Source organism: Lepidochelys kempii, chromosome 3, assembly GCF_965140265.1.
Source record: "Lepidochelys kempii isolate rLepKem1 chromosome 3, rLepKem1.hap2, whole genome shotgun sequence".
NCBI lineage: Eukaryota > Metazoa > Chordata > Testudines > Cheloniidae > Lepidochelys > Lepidochelys kempii.
The window spans coordinates 42,146,704-42,169,095 of record NC_133258.1 but is presented as its reverse complement, the minus strand read 5'-3'; the positions used below and the strand labels follow the sequence as shown (position 1 = coordinate 42,169,095).

The window sequence follows — 22,392 nt, the reverse complement described above, 5'->3', positions numbered from 1 at the left end:
AAATAGGTCTGTCTCGCCTGGCCTGTTCAGAGTCCCCCAGCCCAGTTACACAACCTTCACAGAAAGCAAACAAATGACAGACCAAAGACACCACTCAGAAAGTCCTTCTACTTCCAAGACCACAGTCCACAGCTATGTCTTCCAAAATTCCTGTTTGCCACTCCTGTTTGCCTACCCAAATGGTTAGTTATGTATCTCAATTACTTTAAATGGGCAAAAACTATCATTCATTCAGGAGAAGAGAGAGAGAGACAAATAAAGTGAATTAATATAACTTGCCAAATACTTCCTTTGTGTATGATTCCTGCTACTTAAATATCTGCACTTGTCCCCAGTTTAGTTCAATGTAGAGAAAAATTAAACTAAAATGAATCACAATTCAGAGCCCTGATTTGTTTTTTAACAGAACATATTAGCCAAAAAAGACCAAAGAAGCCTGTTTTATTTTGTTTTATTGTACTTGTTTTACTGACCCTTCCAATTTGTTTTTGTACACTTCTTGTTCAATCTATGCATGCTGCTTTCAGTGTGCACTGAGCCTTAAGACACCATGAAACATCCTTGAAGAACCAAACTATGGTTTGAAATTTTCAAGCCTGAAGGCATTATTAAAATAGAACTATAAGAAATTGATGCAAGGCTTCAGGGAGAAACCCTCTGGTGGAGCCCTCTCAGGGAACTATCTGCAGCAAGTACAAGTGAGAGAGGGGGTGATGAGACCACACTGGGACTACTCAAGACCCACAGGACACAGAACTGTGAAGGGGAGACCACCCCACTTTCGGGGGAACCAGGCTCCATGTGATCTCCACTCTATCCTTCAGTTCTATTATCTTGGGAATCAGAGACACTCCAGGGCAGAATTAGCCCAGGAGCATAGATTTATCTGGAAGGATCAAAGTGATTAACATATTGTCAGACACTGAGCTGCAAAAGATATGCTGTTCCACACAGGAGAAAGATTTCAGTATACCTAATAATTTATAAGCTTAAATAGGGTTAAACAGCAGCAGCAATTCTATGCTTTTCTTTCTACACTACCTCCCCATTGAATTTGAAGTCAGGTTCAAGGCTTTGGTCCTTACCTTCAAAGCTCTCCTAGCTACTTAAAGGACTGCCTCACTCAGTGTGAGCATGACCAACAATTACAACTGTGTTCCTCTGGAACAATGGCTATGTCAACTTCCATAGTGAGACTTCTGAGCACAGGAGAGAGCAGCTGGCCCAGAACTATGAACTCTTTTATGGAAAATATTAGAATGACCCAAATCTTACTAACTTCCTATCAGAGTGTAAAACCTACTTAGTCTTCTCCTTTCCTTAAACTGTAAAATAAATAAGAGTTAAACTAATTGTATTTTAAAACTACAATCTTTCTGGCTAGAAGTGACTAGAGAGAAATAAAGAACCTCCTTGTGTATATGTTTGGCTTTGTAAGGCATTCATATGCTTTGGTGATGAGCGGTAGATAAATAGATAGCTAGGGGCATAAGGCTAAAACCTTGTCTGTATCAAAAATGGTAAATAGCATTATCTGAAGCGCAATTATATTTTTGTAGAAAGACTGAGTTCTCAGTGGATAATTTGAGATATTGTTGCATGATGAACCATCTGGAACAACAGACTCCAAAATGTCACATATCACAGTAAGGCCAAATATCATGTAATTTCTGCACTAAACATTCTGTCAAGTCACACTTACTGTCACCAAATGGGTTAGATTCCACTAGAAAGCGTAAGAGCTGTAGCATTTAGTGGCATTTAGCATGCAAGTCAGTGAAGTGAAGACTATACAGTACCACTGCCAAAAAAGCATCATTTGACTGGCCGTTCTTTGAAAGATATGCCAGAAAATGCTGAAACCCATTCTCACGCAGTGTAAAAGTTCCATTCTGCTCTGTTTTCTCCCCATGGCACTCTGATACAATTAAATCAAATAAAGAAAATATTAAACTTCCTTCAGTTATACATAGATTACTTCATGATTATTATCCATGCTAATTCATTTTTGACTTTAATGAAAGTTGTTTAAATTCATTTAATGTGAAAGTGTTTGATTGGCTATATACCTGAGAAGTCTTGTCTCCATTTTTTATTCTATCATGTATATGGTATAATACACACTTATTAAATGTATTCCTATTTGAGAAAATAGGTGTGAATAACTGAAGCATAAGACTAAGACTTCCCACACTGTTTATAAACCATTCCCCATTTGCAGGATCTTTTTACACAAATGCAGAAAACATGCCCAGATTTTCCTGTGCAGTTTGGAGAATACCAAGATTCCTTATAGTGACAGTCCTTAGCATAGAACACAGAAACTATTATAGTAATATTTGTTTGCTGCTTGTTTATAGGGTTTTGTATTGGTTGGTTTGTTTTCAGATACACATATGTATCTTATAGCAGAATTGAGTCTTAGTATTAAAATAAGAATAAAAAGAAAAAGGAAAAAAAAAAACTTTTGAAAAATGAATGCTGTACATGTTCTGTCCTAAAACAAATTAAGCTGTTCCCACAAATGTATGTGTTTCACATAAACTAAGCTTTGCACATAAAATAGGCAATATTAAAATACACTATGAGCCTGGCTTCAATTGGCAAGGGTCATGCTGGGTCAGTGACTTGAGCCTTTTTTTAAAATTTGTTTTGGAGGATGCCATCTTGTTCACCAGAATCGCAGCTTTTAGTTAAAAAAGAGAGAGAAAACCTACATCTCCAAGTCCCTTTGTGAAGAAAACTAAAAACATGAAGCAAGTGTAACCAATGAAATAATGTGTGCACTGCCCTGTTCATCTTGATGGGGCCTTAGCTCAGATGGCAATTTGAATGTCAATATTGTTGATGATTTCACTGCTGGTCTAAGCATATAAGAAAGGATCATATCATATAAAAGTGGCAGCTCATTTTAGTGCCATGATTGGGTGTCACTCTAGGAGAATACCAACACTCCCCCCCTCCCACACACACACTCTGAGCCATGGAGCCAAATGGTCAGAGAGGAGAAGCATCTGAGCCCCATTAAGAGGGAGTGAATCCTGTCGAGTATAGTGTGACGTTCAAGTCTTCCATCCCCATGCCAATCAACGCAAGGTCCTCCAGGTTGGAAGTCTGGTAGTGAATGGAGCTAGGTGAATTTTTTTGTTTTCTTTTGGCAAATAATAAATTTGCTAAAAAATGTTAGGAGACCAAACCTATTCTCAAATTCAGGTTGAATTCAGTGAATAGTTGAAGGGGAAAATAAATGTGAACTGTCAAAATGGTTCATTTTGACATCTCATTTTGAATTAACACTGCAAAATGTTTCATTCAACTCAAATGAAATGTTTTGGTTTTAGTGAGGAAAGTTTCCTCTGTGAAAACCCCTTCTATTGGAGGGTCTCTGAAGACTCAGGCTGACCATTGCAGGAGTTATATTTAGGACCCTACCAAATTCACGATCCATTTTGGTCAATTTCACAGTCATAGGATTCTGAAAATTGTAGATTTCATTATTTCAGATATTTAAATCTGAAATTTCATGGTGTTGTAACTGTAGGCTTCCTGACGCAAAAAGGGATAGGGGGGTTGCAAGGTTATTGTGTGTAGGGGGGGTCACAGTATTGCCACCCTTACTTCTGCACTGCTATGGGTGATGGCACTGCCTTCAGCGCTGGGCAGCCGGAGAGCTGTGGCTGCTGGCCAGGAGCCCAGCTCTGAAGGCAGCACCACCATGAGCAGCAGCACAGAAGTAAGGATGGCATGATATGGTATTGTCATCCAGCTATCCAGCTCTGAAGGCAGCACAGAAGAAAGGGTGGCAATACCACGACCACCCCTACAATAACCTTGCAACCCCCCCAGTACCTTCTTTGGGTCAGGACCACTGGGTCCCCTGGTTTGAGAAACGCTGGTGAAATCTGTATAGTACAGGGTAAAAGTACACAAAAGACCAGATTTCACAGGTGAGACCAGATTTCATGGTCTGTGACACGTTTTTTCACAGCCATGAAGTTGGTAGGGCCCTAGTTGTATTCAATTTTTATTATCTGGCTTTTCTTCCCAACCTTGAAACATTTTTAATGAGTTTCTGACTTCATCACGTGACTCTGGGAGCAGCAGTCTAAGGCAACTGCCTGTGCTACATGTGCCTCAATTTTTCCGGGTGCACTGAGGGGGAACAAATCTTGAGGGGCCCTGCTGAGTGCATGATTATATTATGAACTTATGTGCAACCTACTGTGAATGAAAAGGAGTACTTGTGGTACCTTAGAGACTAACACATTTATTTGAGCATTAGCTTTTGTGAGCTACAGCTCACTTCATTGGATGCATGCGGTGGAAAATACAGGGGGAAGATTTATATACACATGAGAACATGAAACAATGGGTGTTGCCATACACACTTAACAAGAGTGATCAGGTAAGGTGAGCTATTACCAGCAGGAGAGCGGGGTGGGGGACATGTTTTGTAGTGGTAATCAAGGTGGGCCATTTCCAGCAGTTGACAAGAACGTGTGAGGAACAGTGTGGGGGGAGGAGGGAAATAAACATGGGGAAATAGTTTTACTTTGTGTAATGACACATCCACTCCCAGGCTTTATTCAAGCCTAAGTTAATTGTATCCAGTTTGCAAATTAATTCCAATTCAGCAGTCTCTCGTTGGAGTCTGTTTTTGAAGTTTTTTTGTTGAAGAATTGCCACTTTTAGGTCTGTAATCGAGTGACCAAAGAGATTGAAGTGTTCTCCGTCTGGTTTTTGAATGTTATAATTCTTGACGTCTGATTTGTGTCCATTGATTCTTTTATGTAGAGACTGTCTAGTTTGGCCAATGTACATGGCAGAGGGGCATTGCTGGCACATGATTACATATATCACATTGGTAGATGTGCAGGTGAACGAGCCTCTCATAGTGTGGCTGATGTGATTACGCCCTATGATGGTGTCCCCTGAATAGATATGTGGACACAGTTGGCAACGGGCTTTGTTGCAAGGATAGGTTCCTGGGTTAGTGGTTCTGTTGTGTGGTGTGTGGTGGCTGGTGAGTATTTGCTTCAGGTGTGGGGGCTGTCTGTAAGCATGGACTGGCATCTCTCAAACTCCATACTGCATTGACACTTTTAGGAGGAAGAAAAAGCAGAAACACATCCTACTTTAAAATTGATTTAATTTACTGTAACATATAAAACCGTAAAAATACTAGGCACAACTAGGCACAAAGTGAAATCAAACTAGTTAGAGACTAAAAGGGTAACAAGAAAACATTCTATAACTATATTAGAAGCAAGAGGAAGACCAAGGACAGAATAGGCCTTTTTCTCAGTGAAGGGGGGAAAACAATTGCCATTTCCACATTTTCTGTAGAAGTGCAAATTGATTTTTTTGTTTCAGTTTTCACCAAAAAGATTAATAGTGATTAGATATCTAACATAGTGAATGCCAGTGAAAATGAGGTAGGATCTTAGTCTAAAATAGGGAAAGAACAAGTTAGATATTACTTAGACAAGTTAGATGTCTTCAAGTCACCAGGGCCTGATTAAATACATCCTAGAATACTTAAGGAGATGACTGAGGAGATATATGAGGAGATATATGAGCTATTACCGATTATGTCTGAAAAGTCATGGAAGACCGGAGAGATTCCAGAGGACTGGAAAATGGCAAATATCGTGTCAAGCTATAAAAATGGAAATAAGGACAACCCAGGGAATTACAGGCCAATCATCTTAATTTCAGTACCTGGAAAGATAATGACGCAAATAATTAAGCAATAAGTGTACAAACACTTAGGAGAAATAAGGTGATAACTAACAGTCAGCATGGATTTGTCAAGAACAAATGGTGTCAAACCAACCTAATAGCTTCATTTGACAGGGTAATGAGCCTTGTAGATAAGGGGAAAGTGGTAGATGTGGTATATTTTGACTTTTGTAACACTTTTGATACTGTCTCACATAACCTTCTCATAAACAAACTAGGGGAATAGAACCTAGACAGAGCTCCTGTTTGGTGGGTGCATAACTGGTTGGAAAACCATTCCCAGAGAGTAGCTATCACTGGTTCACAGTCATGATGTAAGGGCATGAGTGGGGTCCCACAAGGATCAGTTCTGAGTCCAGTTCTGTTCAATACCTTCATCAATGGTTTAGATAATGACAGAGAGAGCATACTTATAAAGTTTGTGGATGATACCAAGTTGGGAGGTGTTGCAAGGGCCTTGGAGGATAGGATTAAAATTCAAAATGATCTGGACAAACTGGAGAAATGGTGTGAAGTGAATAGAATGAAATTCAATAAGGATAAATGCAAAGTTCTCCACTTAGGAAGGAACAATCAGTTGCAAACATACAAAAGCGGAAATGACTGTCTACTTAGAACTATTGCAGAAAGAGATTTGGGGTTCATAATGGATCAGAAGCTAAATATGAGTGAACAATGTAACACTGTTGAAAAAAAACAGACATCATTCTGGGATGTATTAGCAGGAGTGTTGTAGGCAAAACATAAGAAGTAATTCTTTTGCTCTCCTCCACCCTGATTAGGCCTAAACTGGACTATTGTGTCCAGTTCTGGGTGCCACATTTCAGGAAAGATGTGGACAGATTGGAGAGAGTCCAGGGAAGAGCAACAAAAATGATTAAAGGTCTAGAAAACATGACCTACGAGGGAAGATTGAAAAAAATGAGTTTGTTTAGTCTGGAAAAAGAGAAGACTAAGAGGGGATATAATAGTTTTCAAGTGTAAGATAGATTGTTACAAGGAGGGAGAAAAATTGTTCTCGTTAACCTCTGAGGATAAAACAGGGAACAATGTGGGGCTTAAATTACAGCAAAGACAGTTTAAGTTGGACATTAGGAAAAGCTTCCTAACTGTCAGGTAGTTAAGCACTGGAATAAATTGCCTAGGAGGTTGTGGAATCTCCATCATTGGAGATTTTTCAGAGCAGGTTAGACAAACACCTGTCAGGAATGATCTAGATGATTCTTAGTCCTGCTTGAGTGGAGGGTACTGAACTAGATAGAGATCCCTTCCACTCCTACAATTTTAGGATTTGATGGCTCAGTGGACAGCACACAAGACTGGCTTTGAAAGGCAAAGAGGAATTGTTTCTTTATACTCCCTACAGCTTCCATTAAGTCTTAAGCTATGCTGAGCTGTTCCAAGTGCTCCATGCGGCCTCTATGTGGGAAGTCACATTTTACTTCCTGTGAAAAGGTGTTGGTTTTGCTTGTTTATTTTAAATCTACTTTGCTTAGATAGCCAATGAAGTTGACTCTTAATTGTTTCTTGGTAACAGATTTGTGTGTGAAAGGAACAAACAGAATTGAGGTTCTAAATGTGCTGAGGGACCTTCATTGTGCCCTTATGGTTAGTGAAATCAAGTTGGGAGATACTGGGCCTATTATTTTAGATTCTTTGTTTCCCACAGGAAAAGCAATATTTTCTCTCAAATGAATGACGGTTTAGACATGTCCTCTGCATCTTCCAAGGTTACTGATCTGCTGATTATCGTTCTGACTCTAAGCATCCTGTACTGGTGAAGATTATCGACCAGATTATGGTGGAGCAATTTTGATGTTATCTGGAGTCCTCAGATTTTATGAATTCCTTTCAATCTCTCTTTCAGCTTTTGTATAGAACTGCAGTGTAACTAGTCCTTGTTGACTGATGACCTCCTAGTGATGAACACTAGCTATTTGTTAGTCTGAGATTTTTTTTTGGATCTTCATCTCATCTGAGGTAGACCGTGTTGCTTGATCAGTTCTGTTTTTTTTTTTTTTTTCCTTTCCAAAAAGCAGAAGGATTGAAGGAAGTCTCCAAAGACAGGGCAGGATAACTTATGATTTAAAGTAATGGATAACTTTTAGTTAAAGGGTATATTTAATAATCCCATAGCAAAAAATGTTCCTGTGATACACATTAGAATCTTTGCATATAAATATTGTCATTTGGATTTTGTGTGAAAACTCTGAGCACATTAATGATAGATTGAACATTTTAAGCACAATTAAGTTTAATATTAAAGAAATGAAATGTGATTTTTAACTAATTTGTAACTGTCTGTTTTCTGAAATACATTGTGAAGAACTCATAAACAGAATAGAGAAGAGTTTTCATTTACTTACCCATACCTTTTCAATTTTTGTATTTACATTTTTCAGCTGTAGGACTTGCTGCGTGTCCAGAACCAATACTTCCTAGCAATGGCATCAAAATGGGAGATAGATATATGGTGAATGATGTTTTGTCTTTTCAGTGTGAGCCAGGATACACATTACAGGTACTCATTTTCTTTTTCTTCAAAACATAGCGTGTTATGGATTGTAATACAAAATTATAGATTTTAACTAAAGACTGTTGTCTAAGAGTAATGAATCCTCACCAGCTAGTAGCTAGAAACCATTTAAGATGGATGGATAAACACAGCAATAGCTAAAATTTGTTCTCCAGTGAATAAATTTCTCATCAGACTGGCAGTGTTAACAGAGAGACCGATGATTAAAAGGATATGGAGACTGAAATGCATTCTCTCACTTCTAGAAGTGGTTCCTCTAAGTCAGTGTTTCCCAAACTTGGGACGCCACTTATGCAGGGAAAGACCCTGGCGGGCCTGGCCGATTTGTTTACCTGCCACGTCCGCAGGTTCTGCTAATCGCGGCTCCCACTGTCCGCAGTTCGCTGTGCCTGGCCAATGGGGGCTGCGGGAAGCAGCGGCCAATATGTCCCTTGGCACGTGCCACAAGCAGCGTCTCAAGTTTGGGAACCAGTGCTCTACATGAAATTTGAGGGACATTGATGGGAATATATAGTACGAATATCAGTGATATTCATAACAACAACAAGGAGTCCAGTGGCACCTTAAAGACTAACAGGTTTATTTGGGCATAAGCTTTTGTGGGTAAAAAAACACTTCTTCAGATGCATGGAGTGAAAATTACAGGTGCAGGCATTATATACTGACACATAAAGAGAAGGGAGTTACCTCACAAGTGGAGAACCAGTGTTGACAGGGCCAATTCGATCAGGGTGAATGTAGTCCACTCCCAGTAATTGATGAGGTGTCAATTCCAGGAGAGGCAAAGCTTCTTTTGTAATGAGCCAGCCATTTGCCTGTGACAGTTACATGTCAATCCCGGACTGAAGTTTCTTTCCTTGTCTTAATGGATCCTAATGTGTAGTTACTCTTCTGGTTCCTAATTATTTTGCTTAGTAAGGCAAACAAATTCAGATCAATACATATAGTATTAGGAAATACAATTACATATTCATAATTAAGAGCTGTATTCATTAGGAAATTAGCTATGTGATACCTAAGCATGAATAATCTATTTATATCCCTCTCTCTGAGGCTGAAAAAAGTCTGTTGTGGTTAATTCAGTTCTTTCTCCCAGTTTGTAGTCTTGGATTGCTCAGTTGCAGTTGTCCTGTTATGGTGATGAGGGATTTCATAATCAGAAGTTCCTTTACAATACCATGATATATTCTCCCCTAAGTACACATTTATTTTTGACCTGTCTTATTTCCATATAAATTCAGAACTCAACTCAACCTTTACTTTGGAGTCAGGGTTGCCTCCATATACTGTGACACTTTCCAGGATGCATATAATAGCTGTTTACAGTCTTTTCCTGCAGAATCCTATAGGAAAGATCTGAATACTTTTTAGAACTGTTGAAATTGCTATTAAAATGTACTGATTCTGCCCCAACAGAGCATTTAAATTTTTATGCATCTCAATATGTCTTTCTCAGGCAGATACCAGCAATGAACTTATAACTCAGCTAGGACAATTGCTTGAACTGAATAAAGGTTCAAAACACTTACAAAAATAAAGCTTTTTAAAAGGCATAATTGGCCAGAGTTTTAAAAGGTGTTAATCAGTGTAGCTCCCCTGGATCCTAATGGAACTATGTCAATTTAAATCAACTGTAGATCTGCCCCAAATTCTTCAGGCATAATTTTCACATCTGTCAGTTTACTTTGGTTTTCATTAGGCTTTAGAAGGAAAGCAACAGAGCTCAAACCAACTACCTGCAGTTGCATATGGGAAGTAATTCTAAAACAGTGAAAGGGAATGTGTGGGCCAAGAAGGGGGAATTTAAAGCAGTGGAATCATGTTGTGGAGTGGACCTATGGGACAGAGAGAATATAACTTTTGTTTATTCTTCAGAGGGGCTTTTACAGGCCATATAATTGCTTCCTGAATGTACTCGTTAAGTGCAGAGATAGTTGTTAGTTCTCAGTCGTGTTACAAACTTATCCATCGCAGAAATCAGAATTGTGTGTGGTGGTGGGGTTGGGCTCAGGATAGAGCTCTACAGAAGTGGTTTGTTCTAGAGCTAGTTCAATTATTTTAAAATATTTTAGATGAAAAAGCAAATATTTTCATGGGATCTTTGATTAAATGTTCATTTTTTTTCAATGAAAAACCAAAAAACTAAAATTATTCAGTAAAAATATTTGCTGAAAACCTTTTATTTTTAAATTTAAAATGGGTTTTTGTTTGAATATATATATATATATATATATATATATATATATATATATATATATATATATATATATATATATATATATTGGGGGGAAATTTGGAGGAAAACTGGAAAAAATCTATTTCCCTGCCCCTCCCATCATATTTTTCAATGAGTTCTAGTTTGTTTCTAAATGTTTAACAGTCCAAACAAAAACTAATGAGTTTACAGTATAATTCAAATAAAGTACTAGAAAAATAATTAAAAAACAAAAACTTCCCTACTCTATATAGTCTCCAGGCAGTCTGAGAAATTCATATTTTTGTAAACAAAATAGCAAATTTCACTGAAGAACGTGAATCACATAAAGTGTTCTTTAACATATACTTTGCACATTCTTTCTTTGTTACTGTCTGCAACTTTAGAAACCTAAATACCTTTGAAAATCTGGCTCCTAGGCCCTGATTCAGAAAAGTACTAAAACATCAACATTAATGGGATTTAACTTTATGCTCACTTTTAAGCACATGCATAAGTGTTTTTCTCAATATGGACAGGATTACTCATAGGCTTGAAGTAAAGCAAGTATTGAAGTGGTTTTCTCATTTATTGATTCAGAAGTTTCATGATTTTGTGATTTCCTGGTTTACTGCTGAGAACCGTGGTATTGCAATGTAGTACTTGAGGCATCCCAACCACTGATGAGGCTCATTTATCTGGAATCAAAGATTTTCTTTTTAAATATTTTTGATCATTCTTTGAAAATGATTATGAAAACTTGGAAAAACAACTTAAGTGTGAGCATAAATGCTCTGAGTCACTGCAGGAAAATAATTCTGGTGAAAATAAATAGCTTTAATTCTAAGTGGTTTGCCACCTTAATTTCTTACTTCTTTGCATTTTAGTGTAAATTAACAATGTTAAATATATTGTTGGTAGGACTGCTGTTTCATGAAAGCATATTGGTTTTGATTAAATTTATGTTAAGATCTCCTGTCCAGGATATATGAGAGAGATACCCATATCACAGCTGACAGCACATGATGGACATTCTGGTACATTTATGCTGCAATAGGTACATTTTACACCTGCATGGAGCAGTGGAGAGACCACTGCAAAATCCCAATCTCCTTCTCTGCTCCAGGAATACCAAAATAACATGCTCCCCTTTGTTCAGGACAAACCATTAACTCACAATATAGTGCTGTGTGGGAAATCAGGACAACAGAAATAACTTATCTTAATCATGTTGAACATTTTCTATTTCAAATTGAGGCACCTCTGATCATAATTTTTTTTTTTTTTTAGAATGTGAATCAAGAACTATTTCCCATATTTAAAAAGAATTCTAATTATTGCTGAAGACTTTTTTCCCACCTTAATTAGAAAACATTAGTGGAGAAAAATTGTCAAACTTTTATTATCAGCACCTCAGTGTTTCCCTTTTAAAATCATTACGTTCAATCACCAATGGGGAAGTGCACACACACACACACACGACAGTTACAATCATTGTATTACAAAAGTCCTCATAACGAATGTGTGCATTTTGATTTAGGGTTTTTTTTGTTTTTTTTCCCCCAAACAGGGCCGTTCTCATATTTCTTGTATGCCTGGAACAGTTCGCCGTTGGAACTATCCATCTCCCCTCTGCATTGGTATGAATGCATATTTTATAAGTATGTTGTTATGACTAACACAGGCATAAGATACTATTGGCTTTGGAAAGAGACATGCAGTGACATGTTTACTCCATTCCGTGAATGATATGCCTCCTTCATTTCTTTAGCTCTTCACAAGTTAGTGAGAACTTCTCTCTCATTTTCCACATCTGCTCTTAAATTATATTCCTTTTCTGGATACCTACTCAGAGTATGATTTTAAATTTCTCTATCAGATCAGCAAAAGCAGTTCTTGATGTTAAAAGATATTTGTAACATAAATGTGGGAGCTATAAGGGGACCACCATAAAGGCTGCCTCCTCTCCTTTCTTACACTACATGACATTTTTGTTTATACTGTATATTGGATCTTTGGAATCACATTCTGTTTAAAGAGAGTGTGGGGGAGATAACTGTTGGGTAATGTAGTTCAGAGTTTTAGTATTAATTATTATTAAAACAGAAACTGACTTTAATTTTCTGCTTACTAGCTAGGTGTGGTGGAACACTGACAAATATGGGTGGAGTGATCCTGAGCCCAGGTTTTCCTGGAAATTACCCTAGTAACTTAGATTGCACATGGAAGATCTTATTGCCTATTGGATACGGTAAGTAAACATGCATGAATGTGCACACAGCAGTGAAATGAGGACAGACACATATATGAATTTTAAGCAGCAGGCCAAAACTTTTATTAAAACGTAAATACCAGGAAGGGTGCTACCCACCCATCATCCATATTCTCCTATATCAGACATTTCATTGGTTCCAGTGCGGTGATTACAGGGCTCAACCATATAACCCATAACTTGGGGTAGGCGCCCATGAGCTTCCTGTGAGTCCTAGCTGTGACAGATTTCTGTTACCAATCTCCCTGAGGCATCAGGTGATCAGGCTGAGGCCGCAGGATCATTTGGGGAGGAGATGACAGAACACACCAAGTGTCTACATTTTAAAGCTTTATTAATAAAATAATAAAAAAAAACAGTGGAGAGTGCTGGGGAGGGGGTTCCCCACATCACTCAGAAGAAGGAAGAAAGCGTTAGTGCTCCAAGCTCTAACCCACTTTCATACTCACACACGCACTACCCAAGCCTGGGTATAATGTAAGAAGTAGAGGAGGGGAGGGGTGGACAAGAGTTCTTGTCCTGTGCACGGGTCCGCTGCCAATCTCCAATTTGCCCCTCCAATTTGCCAATCTCCAATTTGCTTCAGGTCTCGGGATGGTTTTAAACCTTAGGGTTCTTTGGGGGCATCTCGGTCCGGGACTTCTGTCCCCCCAACCACCTGTGCTCTTTGTACCGGTCCGAGCCGGCCTTTCATGGCTTCTTCGGTTTTCCCAAAACATCCTGGCTTTAGGGACGCTACATCAGTTGTTTCCCCCCTCGTCGGCCTTCACTGGCTTGCTCGTTTTTGCAGCCGCTGCATATTTATGCAGTTGAATCTTCTTTTCTCACATCTGGTCAGAGTTGGAATCCATCCCTCCCCACCCCCCATCTTTCTTGGCAGGCCGCCGAGCATCGGTTGTGTGCTCTGGCCTTGAGCTGGAGCCAGCGTCTTATCTTTGGGCCGAGCTAGCCGAAGTGTTGAGTTAACTCGTTCTCTGCTCTCTTCCTCCTTCCCCCTTTGGCCTCTCACAGCCTGCAAAGGAATCTTCCAGTCCCCATTCACACTTTTGACCCTCCCCAAAATGCTTTGTGATGCTTGCAACAGCGTTAGCAACATGCACTGCTGATCTGCCTTTCCAGGGAACCCCCTGAGGGGGGGACGTGGGGGTGTGACACTACCACCACCACCATCCCCACTGCAAGGAGGACAGAGGGTGAAGCAGCTTGAGGACCTTGGCCTATGAGGGCCACAAAGTCTGACCTCAGCCCGCAAGGGCCACAAGGTCTCACCCTATCCTATGAGCCCAAGGCTCACCACCAAATCCCTGGGAGCCATTCATTTTATCCTTTTAACCGCACTGGAAACTGTCTGCAAGTTGTGACAAATTAACAACTCAACCAAGTACTTCAGTTAAGTAACAACCACTTTCATACATATACTGTTGCTTGAGGGTGCTACATGGAAGGCAGAAGACTTCCTGGTTCTCTGTCAATTGGCTCATAGGAGAAAAAATTCCTTCCTGACCCCCAAAGAGGTGAACAGCTAAACCCACAGCATCTGTCAGGCTGGATTCCCTGTTCAGCGTGGGGCTGCTGGAAGGGAGCCAAAAGAGACTCCTCATGCCCCCTGCTTCAGGTTAAATCCTGGGAGCTATCAAATGCTGGCCAATCAGTACCTCTCCCCAACAACTGGTCAGTGGGTGCTAGAGACTCCAAGGGTGTTCAGCAAGTGTGTCCCTCCTTGCTGCTGAGGATGTCCTCTTTCACTGCAAGGCCCCTCAGGTTCCCCCACCTGTTGAGGCAGATGTGTGGTATTTTGGAAAGAAACAATTTCAACACTTCAGCAGATTTCAGATTTATATGCAAGTAATCTGACTGCCAAAATAAATGATGGTTTGTCAAGTTGGAATTTCTTATACCCCTTACAAAACTGTGCAACAACACTGCAAATAATTATACACTGTCTTTTCAATTGAAAATGGTTTCAATTTATATTAAATCATTGACCACAGCAAACGTTAACTTAGAATGGTATTATCTGCAAATTCAGTCTCTCTCAGAAGCTGGATTCAAAGCAATTTAAATCTGCTGCATGGTGATGCATCAAATTAATTACAAAATGTAGCTTCTAATTCAGTTAGAGGTCTTTTATTTAAAATGCCCCTTCCCAATCCACCAACATAACATCTTCATTTTTTATATTTATGAATAATGTTGCATAAGTTGCATGAATGTAGTGGACAGTAAGGCTGAAGTTCTGGTATCACATATTAGGTTGAAAAAGTCCTAAGCAATTGAAATCAAATTCCTCAAATAGCAACCACAGACTTGTTTACAGCCTTCTTGGGTTCACTAGTGTATTACAGATGTTGTTTTAGTGTCTGTCTCATCGAATAAATAATAATCAGGTTGGGGTGATGATCATGGATAATAAATGATTTATAACAGCACATATAAAATATATATCCCATATCATGATTAGAAATAAAAGGGAGGTGAGGTTTCATGCTCTGAAACATGATGCCACGTAGTGAAAATTCAACACCAGTGCTAATTAAAAAAAAAACCACTATTAATTAATCATACCCTTGTATAGAAATTCATGTATGTTCTGCTTTTTCAGTTTGCCTTCATAACATGGTTTTATGTAATAATATATACTATTTACAGCAGATATATTATGCTAAACTAATTAGTTAGGTTAATCAATTTCAGTATTACATATCCTACTATCATTCTGAGCTCTAATGAATTTTGTTAAAAGTTTATCCACATAAAACAAAAATAGTGGCTGATCCTGGGCTGGTATTAATGGTCATATCTCTATTGACTTCAGAGGAGCGGTGCAGTTTGCACTAGCTGAGGACCTGCCCCTCGCTTTGTATGCTTTTTTAAAACTTTCTTTTTGTTGGGATAACAGTGTAAAGACTGTTTTCTTTTGCATCATTTACGTAGCGGTTTGTAAAGTCATTCTTAACCATTCACTTCTTAAACACTTGAGAAAAATGGTCATATATTACCTGGTAAATTTTTAATCAGAATCTTTATATCATGCTCCACTGTACTAGGCACTTTACAAATATACAGAAAATCATAGACTCTTGCCCAAAGGAGTTTACAATTTACAAGACAGGAATGTCTCCAATGGCCTCCCAATCCTGCAAACACTTTAACATAAGTAGTCTTACAGACATACAAAAACTGATTTGTAAGTCAAGCATCTTCTGAAAAATGAAGTGTTTCAGAAGCAAATATATTATATTCTTCAATATAGGAAGAAAGCTTTTTATATCAGGGACTCAAGCAATAATGAAAGAAAGCCAGTTGGAAAAAATACTTCAACAAAAATATTTATAATTCAATCAAAATATGTTAGTCTCTTTAGTTTCTAAGCCTTTCCCTGAACATGTATATCACTTTATAGAATGCTATATTATCAAATTTGCATTATTTTAATTTCTAAGATTATCAATAAAGGATATTACTAGAGTGTAGGAATGAATTCTCCAGTGAAATGATTTCAAATGTCAACATATAACCTCAGGAACCTCAGCCATCTTGTGTCACTGGCCCCAATGATTACGAATATATGTGCTCCTCTACTCTACTTTATCTTCTGTAACTTTTACTGAGAAGTTTCAACTGTCTCCCTATTACAGCATCTACTTCACATGACATCGTTCTCTTAAATTATACAGTTCCAGTAGGATCACAGTAGTAACTCTTGGAAATTGCAAAGACTACTACTGAAGTCTACGGTGGGCTTAGAAAAATAAATTAATAAAATTGAATATCCAGCTGGGGTTCACTTTTTAAAAGAAATTAAACATAGAAACAGGGAAATAATTATTTTCTGGTTTCTGGCTCACCATGTTCCCTTTCTAGAATAATCTTATCTCTAACTTTCTTTTAAAATTGGACCGTATATTGTATATGGTGAGCAAATATACAGTAGTAGGAAAGGAGATTGTAAGGGCTATAAAGCTGTTTGGTAAAATGAGTCAGAACTGCTCAATATTCTTGTAGATTGTTGTTAGCAATACTTATTAGTTTGTTTTCCCAAAGTAAAGGTGTTCACATAATTTGTAATATCAGTAGAAATAATCTAATAGAAAGCTTTCTCACCTTGCAAATCTTTGATTTATTCTGTCAGTACTTTTCACTGATTTGGTTAATATTCAACGATGAAACACAGTATATTATGGTCTTGCAGTAGTGAGACCATAGTTAAGATTGCATCAGATTTTCCGCTTTATGGAGTCTGTACCATGGTCTCTCAGCTTTTTACAGAACTGTTTTTTGAAAACATGCCATGTTTTTTGAAAACATGCCATGAGGAATTTGAATTTCAGCCACTAATTAATATGTGTGTGGAATGAGCTCCAAAGTGTATTTTGAAAGTTAGTTTTTTGTAGAAAACCTGGGAAAAGCCTGATTTCCGCCCCCCCCGGGCTAGATTTGCAAAAGGACCTAGATGCCTAATTGACACTCTAGGTTCTTAAATGCCACAATCAGGCCCCACTGGGATTCACAAAACAGCCCCCAAACACTAGTTGCTTAGTACCTAAATTTTTATTGTAAAGGTTCCCTAGGCACCTACATTTCTGCCTCTGAGCAAACACACTGCAGCCCTATGCCAAATATCCAGACATCTAAACACTGCAGCCATTCATGAACAGGGGGAAGATAGGCATTCCTTCTTCTAACTTGTCCAACTTGCCTGATCCAATAAACGTGCTCAGACCTCTCCTCTCGATAGGACCCCAATAAGTGAGCTTACAAAGAACAGCCAGGGCAATAGGGGGACCTCTCTCATAACTTTAAATCCAGTGGTTATGGTAATCACCTGGGACATGGGAGACCTCCAGTTCAAATCCCCTCCCCCCACAAACACATACCTGAAGGTTAGAAGGGTTTGAACTAGGATGTGCCATCTCTTATTTGAGTGTCGTAACCACTGGGCAATGGCATATTCTGATGTGGGGTTCCCTTAGTCTCTGCTGTTGAAGCTGTTCCACTTTAGATAAATAATGAAAGAGATATTGGGTAAGAGAGAAAGCAAATATGAGAATGATTCTTTAGCATGGTGGTTACAGCACTTAGCTAGGAGGTAGGAGATCCAGGCTCCCTGCTTCAGTGACTTTTTTTTTTTTTAATTTATTATCCACAGTGGAACAGTCTCAACAAAGGGCCGCACATCAGAATAGCCCAAGCCCAGTGGTTAGGGCACTCACCTGTGAGTAGCAGATCCCTGTGAGTGGCAGAACTGTGGCCACTGGGAGCTGCCCGAGGCCGTGCCTGAGGATGGTCAAAGTCAGCAAAATGTCTCGCGGCCTACACTCAAATTAACCTGATGGGCTATATGTGGCCTGTGGCCCCCAGGTTTCCCACCACTGAAATAGCCTATAGTGCATGTAGTGGGGTAGTTACCCCGCTCCTGAAATAAGAGGAGTGAGAACAGTTGGGGGAAGCTGTGAGTAGCTGACCACAGGTGTGGCCAGCTCAATCAGGGCCCAGCTGGCCCTAATAAGAGCACTGGAGGCCAGGAGCTATGGAGTCTCTCTCTAGCTGTGGAGGGAGAGAAGGACATAGCTGCCTGGGAGCAGGGTACTGGGTGCAGAGCAGTGCTGGGGAAAGGCAATAGGAGCTGGGGCACTCCAGCCTGGCAACTCCCCAGGCTGAAGCCTTGGGTAGGGCTAAAGGAGGTACTGGGGCTACAGAGGTGCAGCTCAGAGATAGGCAGAGGCAGCTGGTCTAACCCCCTTGCTGATGATGAGTGGCCATTACAGATTGCAGTTTGCCCCAGTGAGAGGGGGGTAGATGACGACTGGCAGTAGCCACTGAGGTAAGATGGGCATAGAGGGTTGGAGATTCCCCTGGGAGGGGAGACCCAGAGCATGGGGGTACTGCTGGGGCAGAACCCTGAGCTAAAGGGCACCAGGATCCAGGAGGGACATGGGGACCAGTGGCAGGTGAGACGCCAGCCAGTAGGAGGCGCTCCATATGATGGAGAGCTAATTCCCAAGACAACCAGCGGGAGGCATCGCAGCAGTGAGTCTGTGATCTATTACAGTGCACATTTGCTGTCTCCTGCAGCTGCCTGATCAATAACATTTTGACATCAGAGATAAAATCAACCACTCATCATTCACTTCCTCCAGTTCATTTGCATACTTGGGGGGAGTCATTATTGCCTTGGTTGTCATGGCAATGGCAACTTTTAGTAACTGATTTACTTCAAATTGCCCTAACATTAGTAAAAAGAAGGAGGAACTGCAGTGAGAGGAGACTGAGTTTGCATAAGTTCCTGCTGTGCTCCTTTGGGTTTATACTGTGGTTTTCTTCAGTGTTTATTTTCAAATGGGAAATGTTTCTTTCCTCAAAAAATGTTACATGAAAATAAGATATAAAAGGAGGTGTAATTCATATATGTATTGTTTATCTGCTTCTTAAAAATTGGGGACTTTTAAGTTTCTGAGTATTGATCTTTTTTAAAAAAAAACTAGAAAATATAGACCTTGGTCCTTATTCAGTTTTCTGTTACACAGCTTTTTAAAAAGGTTATTTAGAAGTTGCAGTAAAATGATTTGTTTCAATATAGTTTAATGTTATTACTTTCAATATATTGGTCAACATGACACTGAGTGGTAAAATATGGAGCTTCACAAAGGGCAATAAAATATACACTGGAGACAACTACAGTTAAGGTTGTGCTCATCAGTAAACTTTAAAATTAAGAAATACAAAGTTCAGGATTAAGCACTTTCAAATTAGAAAATAGCAGACTGAACACTGGCCATGCAATCTTATGCGTTATATTACAGTCTTTAATTTGTAAGTATGAAAGGGGTTCAATTTTATGAATTTGCTGAAGTGCCAGTTAGATTTTAAAGCTGAAATTTTACTAGCCAGTTGTTTATAAGTATTGTAGCCTATATTGGAATGGAATCTAATAGGATAACCCCTTTGTATTGAGTCCAGGGGGCATTAGCTTACTAACTTTTAATGCTAGGTTCTCTTCAAGTCAATATTATCACAGGATACAGATAATTGGAAACAATGCAATTAATGTCTCATTAGTTTTCATGAAGTTTAAATACCAACTACACTCTTATGTATTTAACAATTACTTTGACCTATACGAACACAGAAGTGAATTGACATGGGGTTTTGGCATGAGCTGGCACCTGTCCACCAGTGTCACATTTTTATTTCAAAATATTATTTTTAAAGTTAAATTAGTACAATATCCATTTTCAAATTCAATAATTTAAAATAAAATCACAGGATTTGTCCCCCACTTCCCCAAGTCTTTGTAAAAATAATTCACACACAGTTTTAGATATCTTTTGCCAAGTGAATCTTAGGGACATTTTCACAGATAAATTATATTGTAAGACCCTGACAGAAAGGTACTATAACTGACGTTCTAACTATGGTAGAGTAAACTACTATTATACTATTGTGAGCTCTTAATTCAGAAAGTGGTGGATTTCCTTTATTACAAGAATAAATACTTCAGGTGTATAAATATGTGTGTAAAGATTATTTTAAAATTCTGATCAAGACTGTAAAAAGTTATTCTGAAGGATTGTTATATGGTCTAAATGGGTAAATATTAGTGTCATGGACAAGGATTCCACCAGGTGGCTCCCTTTGACATTTAGGGCCTGATCCAACTCCCACTGAAATAAATACTCTCTCAATGACTTTAGTTCCCAGAATTGGATTCATTTTAATTCCTTTTGTATTGCTCTGATATTTATGCCAGCCTTGTAAAGGAATAAAACCCTAGTCCTTCACTGAGCTAAGTACAAGTATAGGGGCCTACACAAAGCTCAGTGCAAGATTGAGATCCAAGTGTGTCCCAAAATATGATGCTTTACTCATTTGTTATACAGATTGACAGTATTTTCCTGTAACAATTAGACAATGTTGAAAATCCAACAAGATAAATTTAAATTAGGGCTGTCAAACGATTAAAAAAAATAATCACAATTAATTGTGAGATTAAAAAATAGTAAAAAGAAAAGGAGTACTTGTGGCACCTTAGAGACTAACCAATTTATTTGAGCATGAGCTTTCATGAGCTACAGCTCACTTGTAGCTCACGAAAGCTCATGCTCAAATAAATTGGTTAGTCTCTAAGGTGCCACAAGTACTCCTTTTCTTTTTGCGAATACAGACTAACACGGCTGTTACTCTGAAACCTAAAAAATAGTAATGATTAATCAGTTTTAATCACACTGTTAAACAATAATAGAATACCAGTTTAAATTCAGCATGGAAGCATGTCCTCTGGAATGCTGGTTGAAGCATAGGAATGTAGAGCATATCTGGCAAGTAAATACCTTACAATGCTGGCTACAACAGTGCCATGTCAATGCCTGTTCCCACTTTCAGATGACAATGTAAATAAGAAGCGGGCAGCATTATCTCCTGTAAATGTAAACAAACATTTTTGTCTTAGCGATTGGCTGAACAAGAAGTAGGACTGAGTGGACTTGTAGGCTCTAAAGTTTTACATTCTTTTGTTTTTGAAAGTAGTATTTAAAAAAATAATTTTGCATCTAAACTTGTACTTTCACAATAAAGAGATTGCACTACAGTACTTGTATGAGGTGAATTGAAAAACACTATTTATTTTGTTTTTTACTATAGTGCAAATATTTATAATCAAAAATAATAATATGAAGTGAGCACTGTACACTTTGTGTTCTGTGTTGCAACTGAACTCAATATATTTGAAAATGTAGAAAAACATCCAAAATATTTATAATAAATTTAAATTGTTGTTTTATTATTGTTTAACAGTGCAATTAAAACAGCAATTAATCATGACTCTTTAACCCAAAACAAATTAACTAGATTTTTAATCACTTGAGTTAACTGCAATTAATTGACCACCATATACAAAACTATAAAGTTTTATAGGCTATGAGTCATGATGACTATTGGTGGGTTTATATTTCTGAAAGAAAATAAGCACAGTTTTGGATTTTGAGTACTAAAAGTACCATATCTCCAAATTGGGGGGGAGGGCATTCCCATGGAGTTTGGAGCAGGAAGTGGTGCAATTTTAGTTAACTTTTGATAGTAATTTCATTTCTTTAGCTATCAGTCTCATCTTTTATAATTTTATGGCAGTAATGGTTTCACATAGAAAACTGTTTGCATTGACATTTCAAACTGACAATCATAAATAGCATGATTAAACTCCAGAGTTCAGATGTGAGTAATATATACAATGTGTCTTCAGATCTGAATTGACATATTTGAATAGTCTCTAATTCAGAAATATGTATTCTTCTGTCCTAAAAAGTTTGTCATTTCAGATAGAGAATGTCTAATGACTTAAACCATCTAATCTCTCTGTCTCTCAAAAAGCGTTGATGCTTCGATTTAGTCACGTAAATACATATTTAGTCACCTAAATAAGAGTGGCCTGATTTTCAGAGGAGTTGTACCTCTTGTAGCCCTCACTGAAGATAGCACCCTCTGAAACCAGGCTACTTTTGTTTAGATGCCTAAATGTGGAATTAGGTGCCTAAATTTAGGTACCTAAATTTGAAAACATCGGTCGCAGTATAATCTGTACAGCACTGATTTGTTGATTTTGTCAGTTTCTGTATTTGTTTAGTGTAGCATGAAAAAAATGTATTATGAACA

At 38.4% G+C, this 22,392-nt stretch overlaps 1 protein-coding gene across 4 annotated transcripts in view; it reads left to right on the top strand.

The window, feature by feature from the left end:
• CSMD1 (CUB and Sushi multiple domains 1) overlaps positions 1 to 22,392 on the top strand; it is a 2,000,616-nt gene that overhangs the window by 1,735,785 nt on the left and 242,439 nt on the right. For all 4 annotated transcript variants that reach the window (XM_073336216.1, XM_073336215.1, XM_073336217.1 and 1 more), the window contains exons 38-40: positions 8,145 to 8,263; positions 12,043 to 12,112; positions 12,607 to 12,723. In XM_073336216.1, coding sequence (XP_073192317.1) covers positions 8,145 to 8,263; positions 12,043 to 12,112; positions 12,607 to 12,723 — 306 coding nt within the window. The remainder of the gene's footprint in view (positions 1 to 8,144; positions 8,264 to 12,042; positions 12,113 to 12,606; positions 12,724 to 22,392) is intronic.